A 14,898-nucleotide genomic window follows, 5' to 3' on the forward strand; every position below is an offset into this window, starting at 1 on the left:
GTCATGAAGGCCTGTAGTAAGACGTCTTAGGGCATTAATTTGTAAAAAGATTTCCATGTTCACTCATGTCCACAATAACTACCATTGGATTGTATACCTCTACATATACTGTTAAGTAGGGTAACCTTGTTAAACAGATCAGGACAACTCTCATACAGTATGCCTCCTTGTTTGCAGATATTTTGTCATACATGACATTGACACAGGTTTACTAAAGTTATTTGTTTATGTAATATAGAATGGAGAATTTGGAGAGAAATCACACTATGCATATCCGTATTACATTGTTAAGGTTGGCAGGAACTGTGGATATTACAGTTGAAAATGCGCTCACAGTATGAACAATATGCCACTAACGCGCCTTTCATATTGTGACGGCATTTTCTCCCATGATAATCTGACTCAATATGGCGTCAAGCTGGAAAACAGCTGTGACTATCTACCAGGATTTTCCCTATGGATATTATTTGACTCTTGTTTGGTAGCAGAAAGGTTGTAACCCTTTTTTTTTTTTTTGAAGAATACTTAACATTCATGACTGATGGTGATAAATGTAGGAAGACCTGTTCCATCAATTTCTGTGAAGACCACTCTTGAAGGCCAGCCAATTATGTACTTATTTTTGTAGTGGATTTTCAACATTCAATTGTACATTCACAGGAGACAGACTGACGAGGCATAATAATCCACAAATATTAGCAAGGTGCTGGAATATGTTTTTTTAAATTATTATTCTTATTAGCTACATCTATTGAACAAAGTGAAACATGAATAACAGAAACTTTTTTGATTTCCATAAACTGAATCATACTATTGTAAAGAAATGACAAAATGTGGTGGTTTGAGACCTTCAGACCAATCATATGCTATTGACTGTTTGATTCTAAGAGCATGGCGAGTCCAGAACAGGCCAGATTTAGATCCCTCTTCAAGAACTTGGCAGTAGCTGTTAAAACATTACAAGGGGTCTAACCATAAATCTGAGATTGGTAATGAATGTATTTGTGCGTTTTTTTTATTTATGGTATGGACAATATACCTGTAAAGTGCTTGTTAGGTCATAGTTGGAATTTTATAGTATATATCTATCATATGTCAGGGTTAAAACTTTAAGTCAAGGAAGAATTATCCTCGACACCGTAGTCCTTGTTTGAGTTGTTGTCAGGTCCAAGTTTGCTTTGATGTATCCTTTGGCTTTTGATCAGATTAAGTTTATACTGTACATGTACTATAGATTGACACACATAAAGTATCAACAAATAAAAAAGTGTTACAGGTCTCATTCAAGTAGTCAACTTGTCATCTGTGTTCACATTTTTTTGTATTAACGTTTGACTGAAGAACAAACTGTGAACTGTGCCTGAGGTTTTTATTTAATTTTTTTTGAAAACATAATATGCATTATTACTTTCTGACACATCTATCATGATATTGTTATTTTGAACAGTGTCTTCAGTGTTCTCGTAAGGGTGATATTATTAACCAAGTGTCAAGTAAACGTTTTTAATAATCAGTTTTCTCATCAAAATGTCAGACAAAGAAACTGAAACAATCCATCACAAATGTTTAGTTACACTTGGTATTTGCCGTGCTAATAGACAGGCCACTGCTAGATCCTGTATGTGTGTAGGTCAACCTTTTCCCATTTAACCAACAAGGACCAACAAGTCATCCTCATTGTACACACACACTCAAGACAGTCATGGCCCCACGGTTGTCAACATAAAATTCCAAGGCTTAGAAAAACAATAGATTGATTTCTTCACTGACTCTAATTTCGTGCCATACAATCATGGCATGATGATGATCAGACACTCCACTGGCAGTCTGACAGAGGGTTACGTAATGCACCTTTAAGAGAAGAGGCTATTTTCAGAGACCTGTATAGTACTGGTTATGGCTTGGCATGTAATGAATCTTCATATGTTGTGTGGATTCTACCACTTTGAGTGTACTGGAGAAAAGGAACAGTCTGCACATGGAGGTCCATTTCTTTTTTCCCCCATATATATATATTTTAAAAACACGCAAGCGAAAGATGAATGTAGTGTACTTCAATAGATATAAAGCTTTGGTATTTAAAGCCATTGTAACACTATACCAGGTTAAGAGTGTAATTGGAAGGGCACTGTAAATGGAAAAGGCAAGCTCACCCACCACCCACACCCTGCCAATGATTGTTCAGTAAGCTCATTTCATACATTTAACCAGGTGGATCATGGGTCAAGTCAAGTCAAGTCAAGTTTATTTATATAGCACATTTCATACACAGAGGTCATTCAATGTGCTTTACATAAACAAAACCAAACGATAATAACAAATAAAAGCATAGAAGGGCAATATAGTCAAAGAATAGTTAAAAGGTAAAGATCATAATAAAAAGAAAACATAAAACACAAGGTAAAATCATTTAAAAAATAAAGAATAATTAGTAAGCAAAACAAAGGCAAAAGTAGTAAAAAGTAATAAAAGACAAAGTAGAATAATTATCGAGGCAGATTCAGAATTTGTAACTCGGCACAGTTAGCTTAAAGCGTCTGAGAACAGTTTGGTCTTAAGTCTAGATTTAAAACTGGCTACAGTTGGGGCCTTTTTAATGTCATCCGAAAGTTGGTTCCACAGCTGAGCTGCATAGCAGCTAAAAGCTGCTTCACCATGTTTAGTTCTAACTGTAGGTTTTACTAGCAGGTTTTTCACCTGGGACCTGAGAGGACGAGAAGGTGTGTACTGCTGAAGCATGTCTGACAAGTATTTAGGTCCTGCTCCATTTACTGATTTATAAACAAGCAATAGTGCTTTAAAGTCAATTCTGTGACTTACTGGAAGCCAGTGCAAGGACTTAAGAATTGGAGTAATGTGGTCAGTTCTTTTAGTTTTTGTTAGAGTCCTAGCTGCTGCATTTTGTATCACCTGAAGCTGTTTAATAGTCTTTTTAGGAAGGCCTGTGAACAGTCCATTGCAGTAATCAACCCTGCTGGAGATAAATGCATGAATGAGTTTTTCTAAGTCATGTTTTGACATCAGCCCTCTGAGTTTGACAATATTTTTGAGGTGGTAAAAGCTGATTTAGTTATCGCTTTCATGTGGCTGTTGAAATTTAGATCACTGTCAATTAATACACCAAGGTTTTAACAATATCCTTTGCCTTCAACCCTTTTTGTGTCAAGGAGAGTGGCAACCCTAAGTCTTTCCTCATTTTTACCAAATATAATTACTTCAGTTTTTTCTTTGTTCAGCTGAAGAAAATTTTGAGACATCCAGGTGTTGATTTGTTCTATACACTGACACATAGATTCAAGAGGACCATAGTTGTTTGGTGATAGAGCTAAGTAAATTTGTGTGTCATCTGCATAGCTATGATATGAAATCAAATTATTTTGAATGATTTGTCCAAGTGGGAGCATATAGAGGTTGAATAATAGTGGCCCCAAGATCGACCCCTGGGGAACACCACAGGTCAAGGACGTTGGTGTTGAGGTACAGTTTCCGATGGCAACAAAGAAGCTCCTTTCTTGTAGATATGATTTTAGCCAGCTGATAACTATGCCTGTAAATCCAACCCAGTGTTCTAGTCTGTGTAGTAAAATATTGTGATCAACAGTGTCAAATGCTGGGTAAGCAGTCACATTCCAGGAAAGGTGCAGTATGATTTTCAGCCGGCAGATAATTATGGCCTGAAAAAGGGGTGTGATAGCAGGCACACACTTACATGCTACAACAATACAACTGTATTCTTTTGATATTAATGAAGGTCATATAATTTTGTCCTCTGCACATACACTGCTAGAAATGTTGGGCGCTATGAGAGAATATATACACACCCCACCCCCATTTCTATGACAGCTCCCTGTCAGTACACGGTCCTTGAAATCATCTTACCCCGCCATAGGGCACCCCTGATAACATCTACTATTCTGCCTTCTTTATTACTGTAGCGTCATGAAGTGGATACTTGTGGATACTAGTGACCATGACCAACTTCAGCACCTGGACAGCTCCGTGTCTGCAAACCTCGCGATGACCGTGGTGTTGAAATGTTCTCATCTGGATTCTCATGACTTTGCAAACAATGTTTAAGTTTTTCCTGAAATTCCTTGGGTATGTATTCATGTTGTATTTTACACAATGTTTTCTACAAGACGCTAGTGGGTGTCTTTTCTGTTCGATCTTAAGTCAAATAGAACAACATCTGCACTTGCTCTTCAGTGTGTATGTAGCCAGTGAGAAGCAACGTGTTCAACATCGAGCTTTCAGACGTGTAAGAAAATGCCACCTGATCCTTTCAGCCAGTTATGACAATAGATGTAAAGGCAGAAGTCATCCATGTTGGCCAGACCAGGGACATTTTAGCAAAAGGCTGTTGTGGCATTGAAAAGTTTATGGATAATTACTCCTTGTTTCTTTAAACTGACTGGTAATCGTTTCGAAATTCAAGCCATATCGAAGTGGTCTCTTTCCGTCACAGATGGGTGCAATAGAAGTGGTTGACCAGCAGATGGTAGCCATGTCTGAAGATTGACATCCTCGTTTCCTACTATGAAAACAGGTGAGGATGCTCTTGGCTGCCCTGTTCGCCATCTTGGCTCAGTACACCACAGTGGCATCAGCTTCCTGTTGATGCATCTGGTCATGAGTTACAATGCGTGGTGCACGAGCGTGGTAGTGAGTGTGCCCGTGAGCTTGTTAAGAGTGAGTGATCGTGTGTGATAAGATACGCGGTAATACAGCAAACAGATTGTGCGTTTTAGCATTGAGTAGTTATTGACATTTGCAATGTCAATATTATTGACATTTTGCAAAGAAGTAATTTTGGTCATGCTGGTCCAGTGTGGCACATTCAAATGGAAGTTATTTCCCACACAGCTCTTGCATGTTATAGCATTTATATACTGGAGTGGTTTACCAACTCTGGTCGCCAGGCTCGTGTATTTGTCTGAATCTGAAAATTGTAAATTGATGCTGAAATGCCCAAGTTTCTGGGGAAATGTTATTATTCAGAATGTACAGTGAAATGCGCCTAAGCGAAGGAAACTCGTTTTCACACTCTCTAATACATGTCATAAAGATGGTATGGGGTGTGAGTGAGATTCTACCGCGTAATTGGCATATGAGACCCCCCCTTCTCCGTATCTATAGGGCGTGTGTGAATTAGAGTGAGCTTGCTGCTGCGTGTGCGCCTGAAAGCGGTGGAGGGAGCCGTGCTCCACTACGGCGAATTTGGACGGCATTGCACTTGAATACTTTAGAAACAGAAAGGACGAGGGACATGTAGTGCATATAGATTTTCTACACTGGAATATAGACACACGCATACTCAACCGCCCCCTTCTCTCTCTCTCTCTCGCCTCCCTCTCTCTCTCTCTGTCCCTCGTTCCCCCCACACCACTATAACGGTGCGTAAAATATATGAGTTAATTTAACTTTATGCCATGGCTTACGTATTTTGAATGGCTCACTTCGTTCGTGGATTACTGTTTAAATTTTCCATTTTGCATCTCCGGAATATTGGGCTGCGTCGACTCCAACTGTGAACAAATTCTTCTCTGATTGGTGAGGTAATATTTTTGCGTGCCGACAGACTGTCGAAACGCGAAGACCACGTTCAATGCCGTTGGAACATGTCCTATGTTCCCTTTCAAGGTAAGAGAACTGATATATTTCACCACTGCATCTCACCCTCCCTCCCCCTTCCTCCTCTCTCCCTCTTCCTAGCTTCTCTCCTGCGCTATGATGCCTCTAATACGGATTTTAGCAAATGGGCGCTATTATAGCGGCGCAGTCTCTTGGAGTGCGATTGTAAGACAAGACAAATTGGACTCTGGGTTAACGCTAGTGTAGTATGCAGCGTTGTGTTTCACTGAAGTGTGCATGCGTACCAGTGCCATCGGTATTGCAAGTGGATTTCCCTGTGTGCGAGAATACACATCTCGCATTATGTCGAAGTTCTTGTGTAAATTCGCCCTCACATTCATGGCAGGGCGCACATTCTATTTGAGTCAAACATGAAAATTCCAGCATGAACAGCACACGGCGTTCTTTTCCAGTTTAGCACTGAAAAGGCCACAGGGCTTACTTTTGGCGGTGTGTTCTAAGACTCAATATTTTATGAGCAAGTAGTAAGAGAATGTTGCTGTCGAGAGAGTGTTCAGATTCATTGATTTTGAATTGTAACGGTGCAGCCGTGACCAACATTTTGACAGCGAGCAACATGCACTTTCCAGTAGGCATATTATGCTACTGTGGCACACTGGCATAGTGCAGAATGAGAGAAAAAAGGAAATGGTCGAGAGAGCAGTCATTTGTATTTGGAAGGGAAATTATGTATTATTCTCCAAAGTTCATAGTTGTCATTTGGAGCATTAATATGTACAGGCTTATCTTCCCAATAGCCTGCATCCTCAACCACCATTTCTAGCTGAAATACATTATCTTTTCTAATGCTCTACCCAAAGTAGTGACATTTCATCCTCTGAATTGTGAAAGCCAACCCTACATCTTACCACCAGACACCCCCTCACTTAAAAAAGAAATAGTTGAAGCACTTTATATATTTTATATTATAAGGCCCTCACAATTGTATATTTTAAGCCACTGTATATTTTAAGGCCCTCACAATACCAGTGGCTGGTGCACACTCATGGCGTGATGTTCTCCACTTCCTATCATGTCCAAACGGCCTCAGTGTGAGCTCCTGCTATTCAAATGGGTTACATAATATTTGTGGGATGTTAAGCTGTGTGAGGCTCTGTGGATATTGTTATCGGAAATTCTTGCATGCACAGTAATCTGACTTGAAATCATGTCAAGAGACCAGTGAATCCTTCCTTAGAAAATCGTCTTCACAGAAAGACGTCTTACTGTGAGTGGTGGAATGCAGTTGATCTTTTATTTATTTTTTTTTTAAGCTCAGCATGATTTTGGGGGTGATTGTAAAAAGACATACTTGGTAGGATTTGCGACCAAATGTGTACACCATGTAGTCATTTCAGTGTTGAGTTGAAGTTTTGTTAAGTATTCAACAGTTGTAGGGCCCAGGAAGTGACTAAGAATTCATGCAAATTCAGAAATGTTCATTTGAGCCCTCCCATTGGTATGTTCTGAATAGTGAGCCGAACATGTGTATCTGGAGAAACCATCTTTACAGATCAGCCGTTAATACACCTAACTCAATTCATCATGGATCATGGAGAAAGAAATAATGGGAAAATACATAAATGGCCAAATTTGGTCATTGATCCAATCAGCCCAAGTCATGTTGATTTTACAGTAGTTTGATACGGCACTCATAGCGGGGACATTTAAAGAGACAGGGCGACCGTGATGTGCTGCAGCCTTCCTCCTAATGACTCAGTACACTTGTCTTCACACATTCTGTCAGCCCAATATGTGCAAATGTGGTGGCTTTCCGTCAGTGTATTCAATTTCTCTTGGCTATAAATAACTCTGTCTCAGAGACTAATAGCAGAATATTCCTGGTTATGCCATAGTATCATCTTTATAAAATGTCATTGTCATATACTGTACAATCATGTCATTTTTGTATGAATTGCATATACGTGCCATTAGTACTCCTTTCTTAGTAGGCATCATCAGATTTTTGTATTTCATTAGTTGTGCACATGCTTAGTGGGACATTAAAGCAGAGTTGGGGATCTATGAAGAATCAACACCCAGTGGAAGTCCATCAAAGTTTAGCTGCCCTTTATTACCGAGCATTTGCATGGATATTAGCATATTCATCACAGCGGAAGGCTGTTGTCCAATGAGGACGCGCAGGAGGACTGCAGCTGGTTGGTTCCAGCCCTGTCACACATATCATTATGCCGACACCTCAGGACCTTTGATCCCTCCTGCAGGTTAATTGCATCCTAACTCACATTCAAAGTGGAAGGGAAGGGAATAGAAAACTATCAGCACTGCAACATTGCCGCTGCACATTCACTGCTTGAATCACATTTTTAAAGTCCTTTTATTGTAACATTGACTTTGTTTAAGTCCTTTTAATTGTGACATTGACTTCTCTTCACGAGCATAGTGAAAAGAAAAATAAAGGCTGTACTGCCTCTCTCACTGTTGCAAAGATCAGCTTTTACCTAGCCTCCACCTGTTCAGGCAAGAGGCCCAGCCTGTCCCTCTAGCTGCTAGCAAAGAGCTCTTTTGCCTCTGAGATAATGCAATCTGTATAAAGTGCCACTCCATAGGAATGGAGTGATGAGGAGAACGTGAGGAGAGACTGAGCTCCCTTATGGGTTTTAAGTGTAGCTTTGCAGATGAGGAGCCGGGAGATGGGAGGGATTCTCTGCAGTGGAGGCCACAGTGCTTTCTGATTGATCTCCGCATTTTGCTGCTGCCAAAAGGTCATCGTGACTCCCCTCACACACACACTTTTTCCTGTCACTATGATGAGCGATCCCACCTCCCCAGCCAATGAGAGCCTTCCTTGCAATGAGAGTCATGTCTGCCTGAATGGTTGTCTGCCAATAAAATTACAAGACACCCATCTCTGGACAGCGTTGCCTGTCAAAACCAGTAGGCAATCAGTAAGAGTTTAAGTTGCTAATGATATCCAATCAAATTATATAGGTGGCATAATGATGCTAGGAAAAACAGTTTTGTTGCAAATGAAGTTGCAATGTATCTCACCTCTTATTGTTGTCATAAGTGACATCCTGTCCTTGTATTTCTAAAGCCCTCTAGTTATTTTAGCTGTTCATGAGTTATAAAATTAAGGAAGCATTTAGTAAGTCTCAACAGCAGCAGACTTTGCTGTGGCGCATGCTAAATATGTCACATTTTTGCCTGATGATTTTAGTAAAGCTAAAAAACTAACTAATATGTGGAGAACCCTGGAATATGTATAGCTGTGTATGAGCTATCTTACTCTCAATGTATTTGTCAATGGTTAGCCTTAATGTTTATGCCAGCATTGCTGAAAGAAATCTGTAAGTACCCTTGGCTTTATGAATCAGTAACACATCATCCTCATCCCCAGATTTTCCACTTTATGTGTGAACTGTACTGGTATTGGAACTGGCATTGGGCACACAGATCTGAATGTAGTACGGACTCTGCTGCGGCTATTTACACCACAGCTCCCCCCTATATTTCCACATAATTTAAACACTTTGTATAAACCTTCAAACACCTTTATTATATTAATTTAGCAGACACTTTTATCCAAAGTGACTTACATACATGTATACTAATTACATTACAAGGGCCATTGTCCCCGGAACAACTTGGGGTTATGTGCCTTGCTCAAGGGCACAATGGCGGAAGCCGGGATTTGAACCCTCAACTTTTCAGGCTACTGCATGCTAGCCCAGCTCCTTAACCACTGTGTTATCTCTGCCCATGAAAGTGCCCACTAGTAAGACTACTGTGGTTCTGCATCCTAGAGAAAGTGAGTTACGTGTTTTATTAGATGTCCATAATGCAGCTCATGACATAATGGGTTTGGAAATTAAACTATAGGTTTAGTCAGCACAGTGCAGTCTTGGGGACCCTAACAGTTTATGACATGAGTTTCCTTATGCTGACTGGCAGTAATATTTCTCACACAACATTTTCCTCTCAAGGATCCTCTAGTTGCCCAGATTCTTGAAGCTTTTGGTGTTCTCACATATACCGGTATGTATACATACATATATATATATATATATATATATTTTTTTTTTTTTTTTTTTTTTCTAACCATACTATTACTGCATTGGACTATATGTAATCAGTCTAACAAACAGTTAAACGAAGAAAAAAATGGGAAAATCTTTATTTGCCATCTATCCCAGAGTTAGGCCATCCTTAAAAATATTTTTGTTTGCAGTAACAGCCAAAAAAAATTAAAAATGGGTCGGTAGGTAGGTCAATATTTTTTTTTCAAGATTCAAAGTAAAAAAAAAAAGTACAATTTTGGTCATGGTGATTACTAGGAATGAATTTACACAAATGTGCATATCGTGACGTAACTGACTGGGTCTTCAACCCGTGCCTTCAGGCGCACCATTGCAAACCTCATTCTGATGCAGGTTATATAGACCAGCCTTTCTCAAACTTCTTTGACCTGAGGCCCGGTCATGGCAGACTTTTGGGTCATAGGGCTCATCTACATGTACCCAGAAAGAAGGCTACAATAGCTCTTGGCCACGTTATATTGAAATTTGACTATACAATACTCAATGCTATACAGTGTATTATACAGTCTCTGCTCTGTTTCTAAGGAAGTTCCAAAAAACAACGTCGTTCTATTAAGTTTCGTTAAATAAATAAATAGCCTTCCAACAGGTTGAAGCGGAGCTTTGATACCAACGTTATCGATTAGTTTCAGTTTCTCTCGCGCAGACGCGCATTGAATGAATGCTCATACCACCACTTAATTGTAGGGCTCCATGTTTAATGACATCGATAGCAGAAACGTTTGTTTTCTTTTTTCGTCGATCCGCGGTTTCTTGATCAACTGCGCAGCAAATTATCAGATGAAGCACCGGGCCTAATTTCACTCCACGACTCCGCGGACCAGCAGTCTCCATGTTGCAGACCCATATTTTGAGAAATGCTGAATAGACCACAACCAATTTCAATACTCCGACAGGGTCACCGTTAGACTAAGGGGAGAAGGGATGAGAAAAGATCTGGCCACAGTTCTTCCAGAACTTCGTGCCAAGTAAAAGCGTTATCAGTTTGTGTGAATGAAACGAAGCGTAGGCCATAGTGTGGCATGCGTAAAACCAATGGTGTAGAGATGACGCCACAGGTTTTTTTTTTATGTGAGCCACGTTTGCATGTAGGCAATTTGTATTCTCAATACTTGGGCCTACTAAAAGAAATATTATTTTATTGCATTTGTATAGGTTGTTTAGAGTAAAAAAAACAATCGGTCGGTATTAAAGCAAGTTTACAACCGGCAAGTCGGTCGGACTAAAAGGGGAAAAAAATAAATATTTGGGTCGGTTCTAAATTGACAGGGTCGGTCGGGTTACGGCAAACGAAAATATTTTTAAGGATGGCCTTAGTAATAACGATAATGCATCAAATAAGATGATGCATACCTTTCACTTATGCTAAGCTAGGCTAATGGTGTCAAATTGGGTTATGATAACGGTATGTATCCTCTTATCTAACTCCATGGGGTAGATGGCAAATAAAATAATGTCCCAAAACGTTGTCATGGTCCTTTGTCATTCATCACAGTGAGAAAGCTGAAGAAGATAGAGAATTTCAGCTATAGGAATCATAGTATTTTGGGACAATAATAACATAATAGGAATACTATAGATATTGTAGGAATCTTATAGTATTTTGGGACAATAATAACATTATAGGAATACTATAGATATTGTAGGAATCATAGTATTTTGGGACATACTGTAAATAAGTGGTTCTCAAAGTGATCCAGGGGACCGAGACGGTAAATGTAACGTGGCAACAAAACGCCAAAATAATATTTTAATGTTACCATTTTGCCGTGATGATGGGCTCAGGTGGGGCTTGAAAATTCCCAACTTCCAAAGTGGGGAATGGCAGAAAAAGTTTGAGAACCACTGCTGTAGATGTACTATAAAAACACTATAGAGGGCAGGACATTGCAGAGGTGTGACAGAATCTCTAGAAGTATTATACACTACTTTAGAACTACTTCCGGTATATAAAAGTATTACTATAGTTCTTATATAAAAGTATTACTGTAGTTCTTTTTCATAAGGAAATGCTGGACCTGGTGGTTCAAAATTCCATACTCCTATGAGAGCCATGACACAAGTGGCAGTACCCGTACATTTGGTCTAGGTGCCCATGAGGTCCTGGCCTCAATTCAGACCTACGGCCATTTTCCGATCTCACCCAATCTCTCTCTCCCAATTGCGTCATCTCAACTGCCCTAAATACATAAAGTTTAAAAAAATATAATGACCAAAAGTCTTTCAGACTCCTTATGTCAGTCATTTTCTAAATGAGGACATGCTGTGTGTAGCTGACTACACATCCGAATTAAACTAGACTAATAAGTGAGGTATGCTATATTGAAAATCAGATGTTGGAACCCAGTATACATGCAAGTTCTCAGAGTTGTTGGCACCCAGTAGACATGCAAGTTCTCAGAGTTGTTGGCAGATCTCAGACTTGAAATGGGCACTAAAAAACAGGTGAATCTGAACAAAGACAGTGTTATGCAAGCCATTCCTCTGATCACCCCACCTCCACCACTTTGAGTTGGAGATTCAGGTAGAAGTTGCTGGAGCCTATGAGATGGAGAGTTTATCCAGTCTTTAAATTTAGTCTTAGGTGCCAAACTACTACCGCCAAAGGGTGAGAGGTCACAAAGCCCTTAAATGAGCTGAGAGCTGTGTGTGTGTGTTCCACACACTGCTACATGTGTATACACATGTCTAAAAGCACTGTGCATGTGTAAACTTGGCATTTACACTCTAAACATTAACAACATTAACATATGCATGCTTTCACCTGTGCTGTAACCCTTCATTTCAAATGAAAAGTTGACATTCACATTCAAGTATTGGCCTTTTTTATAGTTAATTATAGAAAGACGAAAAAGAAGAGGGTTGTGTGGAGGGAATGGGTACTGAGGCTTAATCGAATCTGTTGTGTAGGTTTCTTTGGCAAGCTTTTCACTTAGTGATGGTTAAGTGTGCCAATCTGAGAGCCGAGTGGGGCAGCACTCCGTTCCTTAAAAATGCAGCCTTAAGAAGGCAGCAGAAGAGAGTATTCATAGGAAATATTGCCTTGAAATATGGATGCGTTGAAAACGAGAAAGGCTATTTGTTGTTAGGGGCCCATAATCACTCCGGCTGAAAATAGCAGAATTCAACAAGATTTGTTGGGTCTTGCAGGCATTGAGAGTCAGAAACTATGCCAGCCTGCAGTTCTCAAAAGGTGGCGTGTTGGATATTACTGTCAGTGAACCATTGCATGGGTCAAGTTATGTAAAAGCAAGCTCTCAATGCGGGGTGATAGCGCCTGATACTCTGGTGTGGAGGACAGAGCCAATTCCAAGGAAATGAAAAAGTGTCAGAGAGGAATAATAGCATACGGTTGGCTCAGTGCACAGTGGATGAGGTATTTCCACATCTACGTAGGATCAAACTTAATTAAAATGTTTTTTTCTAAATAAAGTGACTGTGACGGTGTACATGGCCGCACTTGGCTGCAGCGGTTTAAGAATGCACTTTGATTAATGGGACTTCTATCTGGAGTCTCCATTCATTCACACAGTCTCCCTTTTCACTTGTACTAGTGCTGTTATAGAGAGAGGCTGCTCTGAAGTGCTGACCAACAGTGCTGCTGCAGCTCATTGGTTGATTGTATGAGAGGGGAGAGAGAGAGAGAGAAAGGGAGAAACAGATAAAGACAGATTTTGTGTGTTTGAGAACGTTTGTGTGTTTGAGACAAGGTAGTGGACAGTTAAACAGAGAGAGAGAGAGAGAGAGTTAGAGAAAAAGAGAGGGAGAGAGAGATTGTGACGAAGACAGAGCGAGCGTCCTAGTCAGATATTGGCTGGATCAGATCAAAGGGAGGAGTAAGTTGAACATTAACTTTTGCTGCAGCACAGGAAATATTGCCACACTTGTGTGTCCCAGCTGTGCACGAAACAGGAGATTTCTCCAGGAAAGCAGTTTACCTGAGCACATGAGAGTGAGACCCAGTCGTCCTGATCTCTTAACGAGTGTTACATCGCCACTTGCCGTTGGCATGGTTTGGAAAACAGTCGTCCTCAATTCCCAACATGGATCCAATTCCCATTTATCCCAAACAACCTTCTCTCCTGGGCTCCTTTTCTCTTTCTTCACACACACACACCCTGCTCTGGTGAGGCTCCTCAGAAGGGCCTCCCGCATGGCTTCCCAGCCCATGTGCAGGTGGACGCCCAGGGTAAAGTCCAGTCAGCAGCGGAGCCCCACACGGAGGCTAACAGGCCGCATGGAGCGAGTCCACAGTCACACCTTCAGAGTAAAAGGAGCTCAGTCAGGTGTGTTACCTGGGGGGCTACAGACTGACTAAACCCGTTCTATTTGCTGGATTCCCTTATCACACCGAATTCGAGTAAATACTAAATATCGTAATATAGTAAATTATCACTCACAGCAACTAAAACTTAGCCTAGAAATCTAGACGCACCCTAGCGGCTGCAAATTACATTTGCTTCCAGGGCTAGTCTAGCAACTCTCCGTTGGCTAACTAAAACTAGTACATTTGTTCTTGTTGTCCTGATACTATCCTAAGGTAACATGTGGGTAATTATGGGCAACAGTATGCTCTAATTGCGATGGAGGCCTTGCTTTTGCGGTTCTGTCCAGATCTGTTCCAGGTGTCAGGAACAGTGAGTCCTCTGATGTGCTAACTAAGTGCTGCCAGCAGGGGGCCCAGTCTGGGTGAGCCCAACTCCTGTCCATGTTCCTTCAGTGACAGATGGAGGTCACTATGCCGAAAGTGGCCGTGCAGGCAACCTTTTTGGTTGCAAACAGTGAGTGAGCGATAAACCAGATATTCCCTGTATTCTGTCATTGGAATGGGAGTGTTTGAAGGCACGTCTGGTTTGATTGGTGTTGGCAGGCTTTCGCCTGCCAGGCTCGGTCAAGGCCCATATCTGTGCTACGGCTACGGCTGATGCTCCAGGGCTCAGAGTGTGTGCGGTCACCGCGCGGATCCAAGAGCACCGGGTCACGTGTAGCTCACGGCCAAGCACTGGGGCTGGACAGAGCAGAGAAGAGCTGAGCTGCTCTGAACTCCATGAGTAGCCTGGATAATAATAATATAATAATAATAATAATAATAATAATCTTTATTAATATACCACTTTTCAAAACAAAGTTACAATATACTATACTATACTATATAGGGATACTGGCCCTCAAAACTCTATGGAACGTGGAAATGTTCCTTCATTGC

General features: G+C 40.7%; 1 protein-coding gene across 8 annotated transcripts in view; it reads left to right on the forward strand.

The window, feature by feature from the left end:
* The first annotated feature begins 5,059 nt into the window (after positions 1 to 5,059).
* syngap1b (synaptic Ras GTPase activating protein 1b) overlaps positions 5,060 to 14,898 on the forward strand; it is a 103,878-nt gene continuing 94,039 nt past the window's right edge. For 4 of the 8 annotated variants that reach the window (XM_048260216.1, XM_048260211.1, XM_048260212.1 and 1 more), the window contains exon 1: positions 5,062 to 5,640. In XM_048260216.1, the coding sequence (XP_048116173.1) occupies positions 5,619 to 5,640 (22 nt within the window). In that variant the 5' untranslated portion in view covers positions 5,062 to 5,618. Of the gene's footprint in view, positions 5,641 to 14,898 lie in introns of all 8 variants that reach the window. The other 4 variants (XM_048260214.1, XM_048260210.1, XM_048260219.1 and 1 more) reach the window with 2 other exon arrangements.

The sequence above is a fragment of the Alosa alosa genome, chromosome 13, assembly GCF_017589495.1.
Source record: "Alosa alosa isolate M-15738 ecotype Scorff River chromosome 13, AALO_Geno_1.1, whole genome shotgun sequence".
Lineage (NCBI taxonomy): Eukaryota > Metazoa > Chordata > Actinopteri > Clupeiformes > Clupeidae > Alosa > Alosa alosa.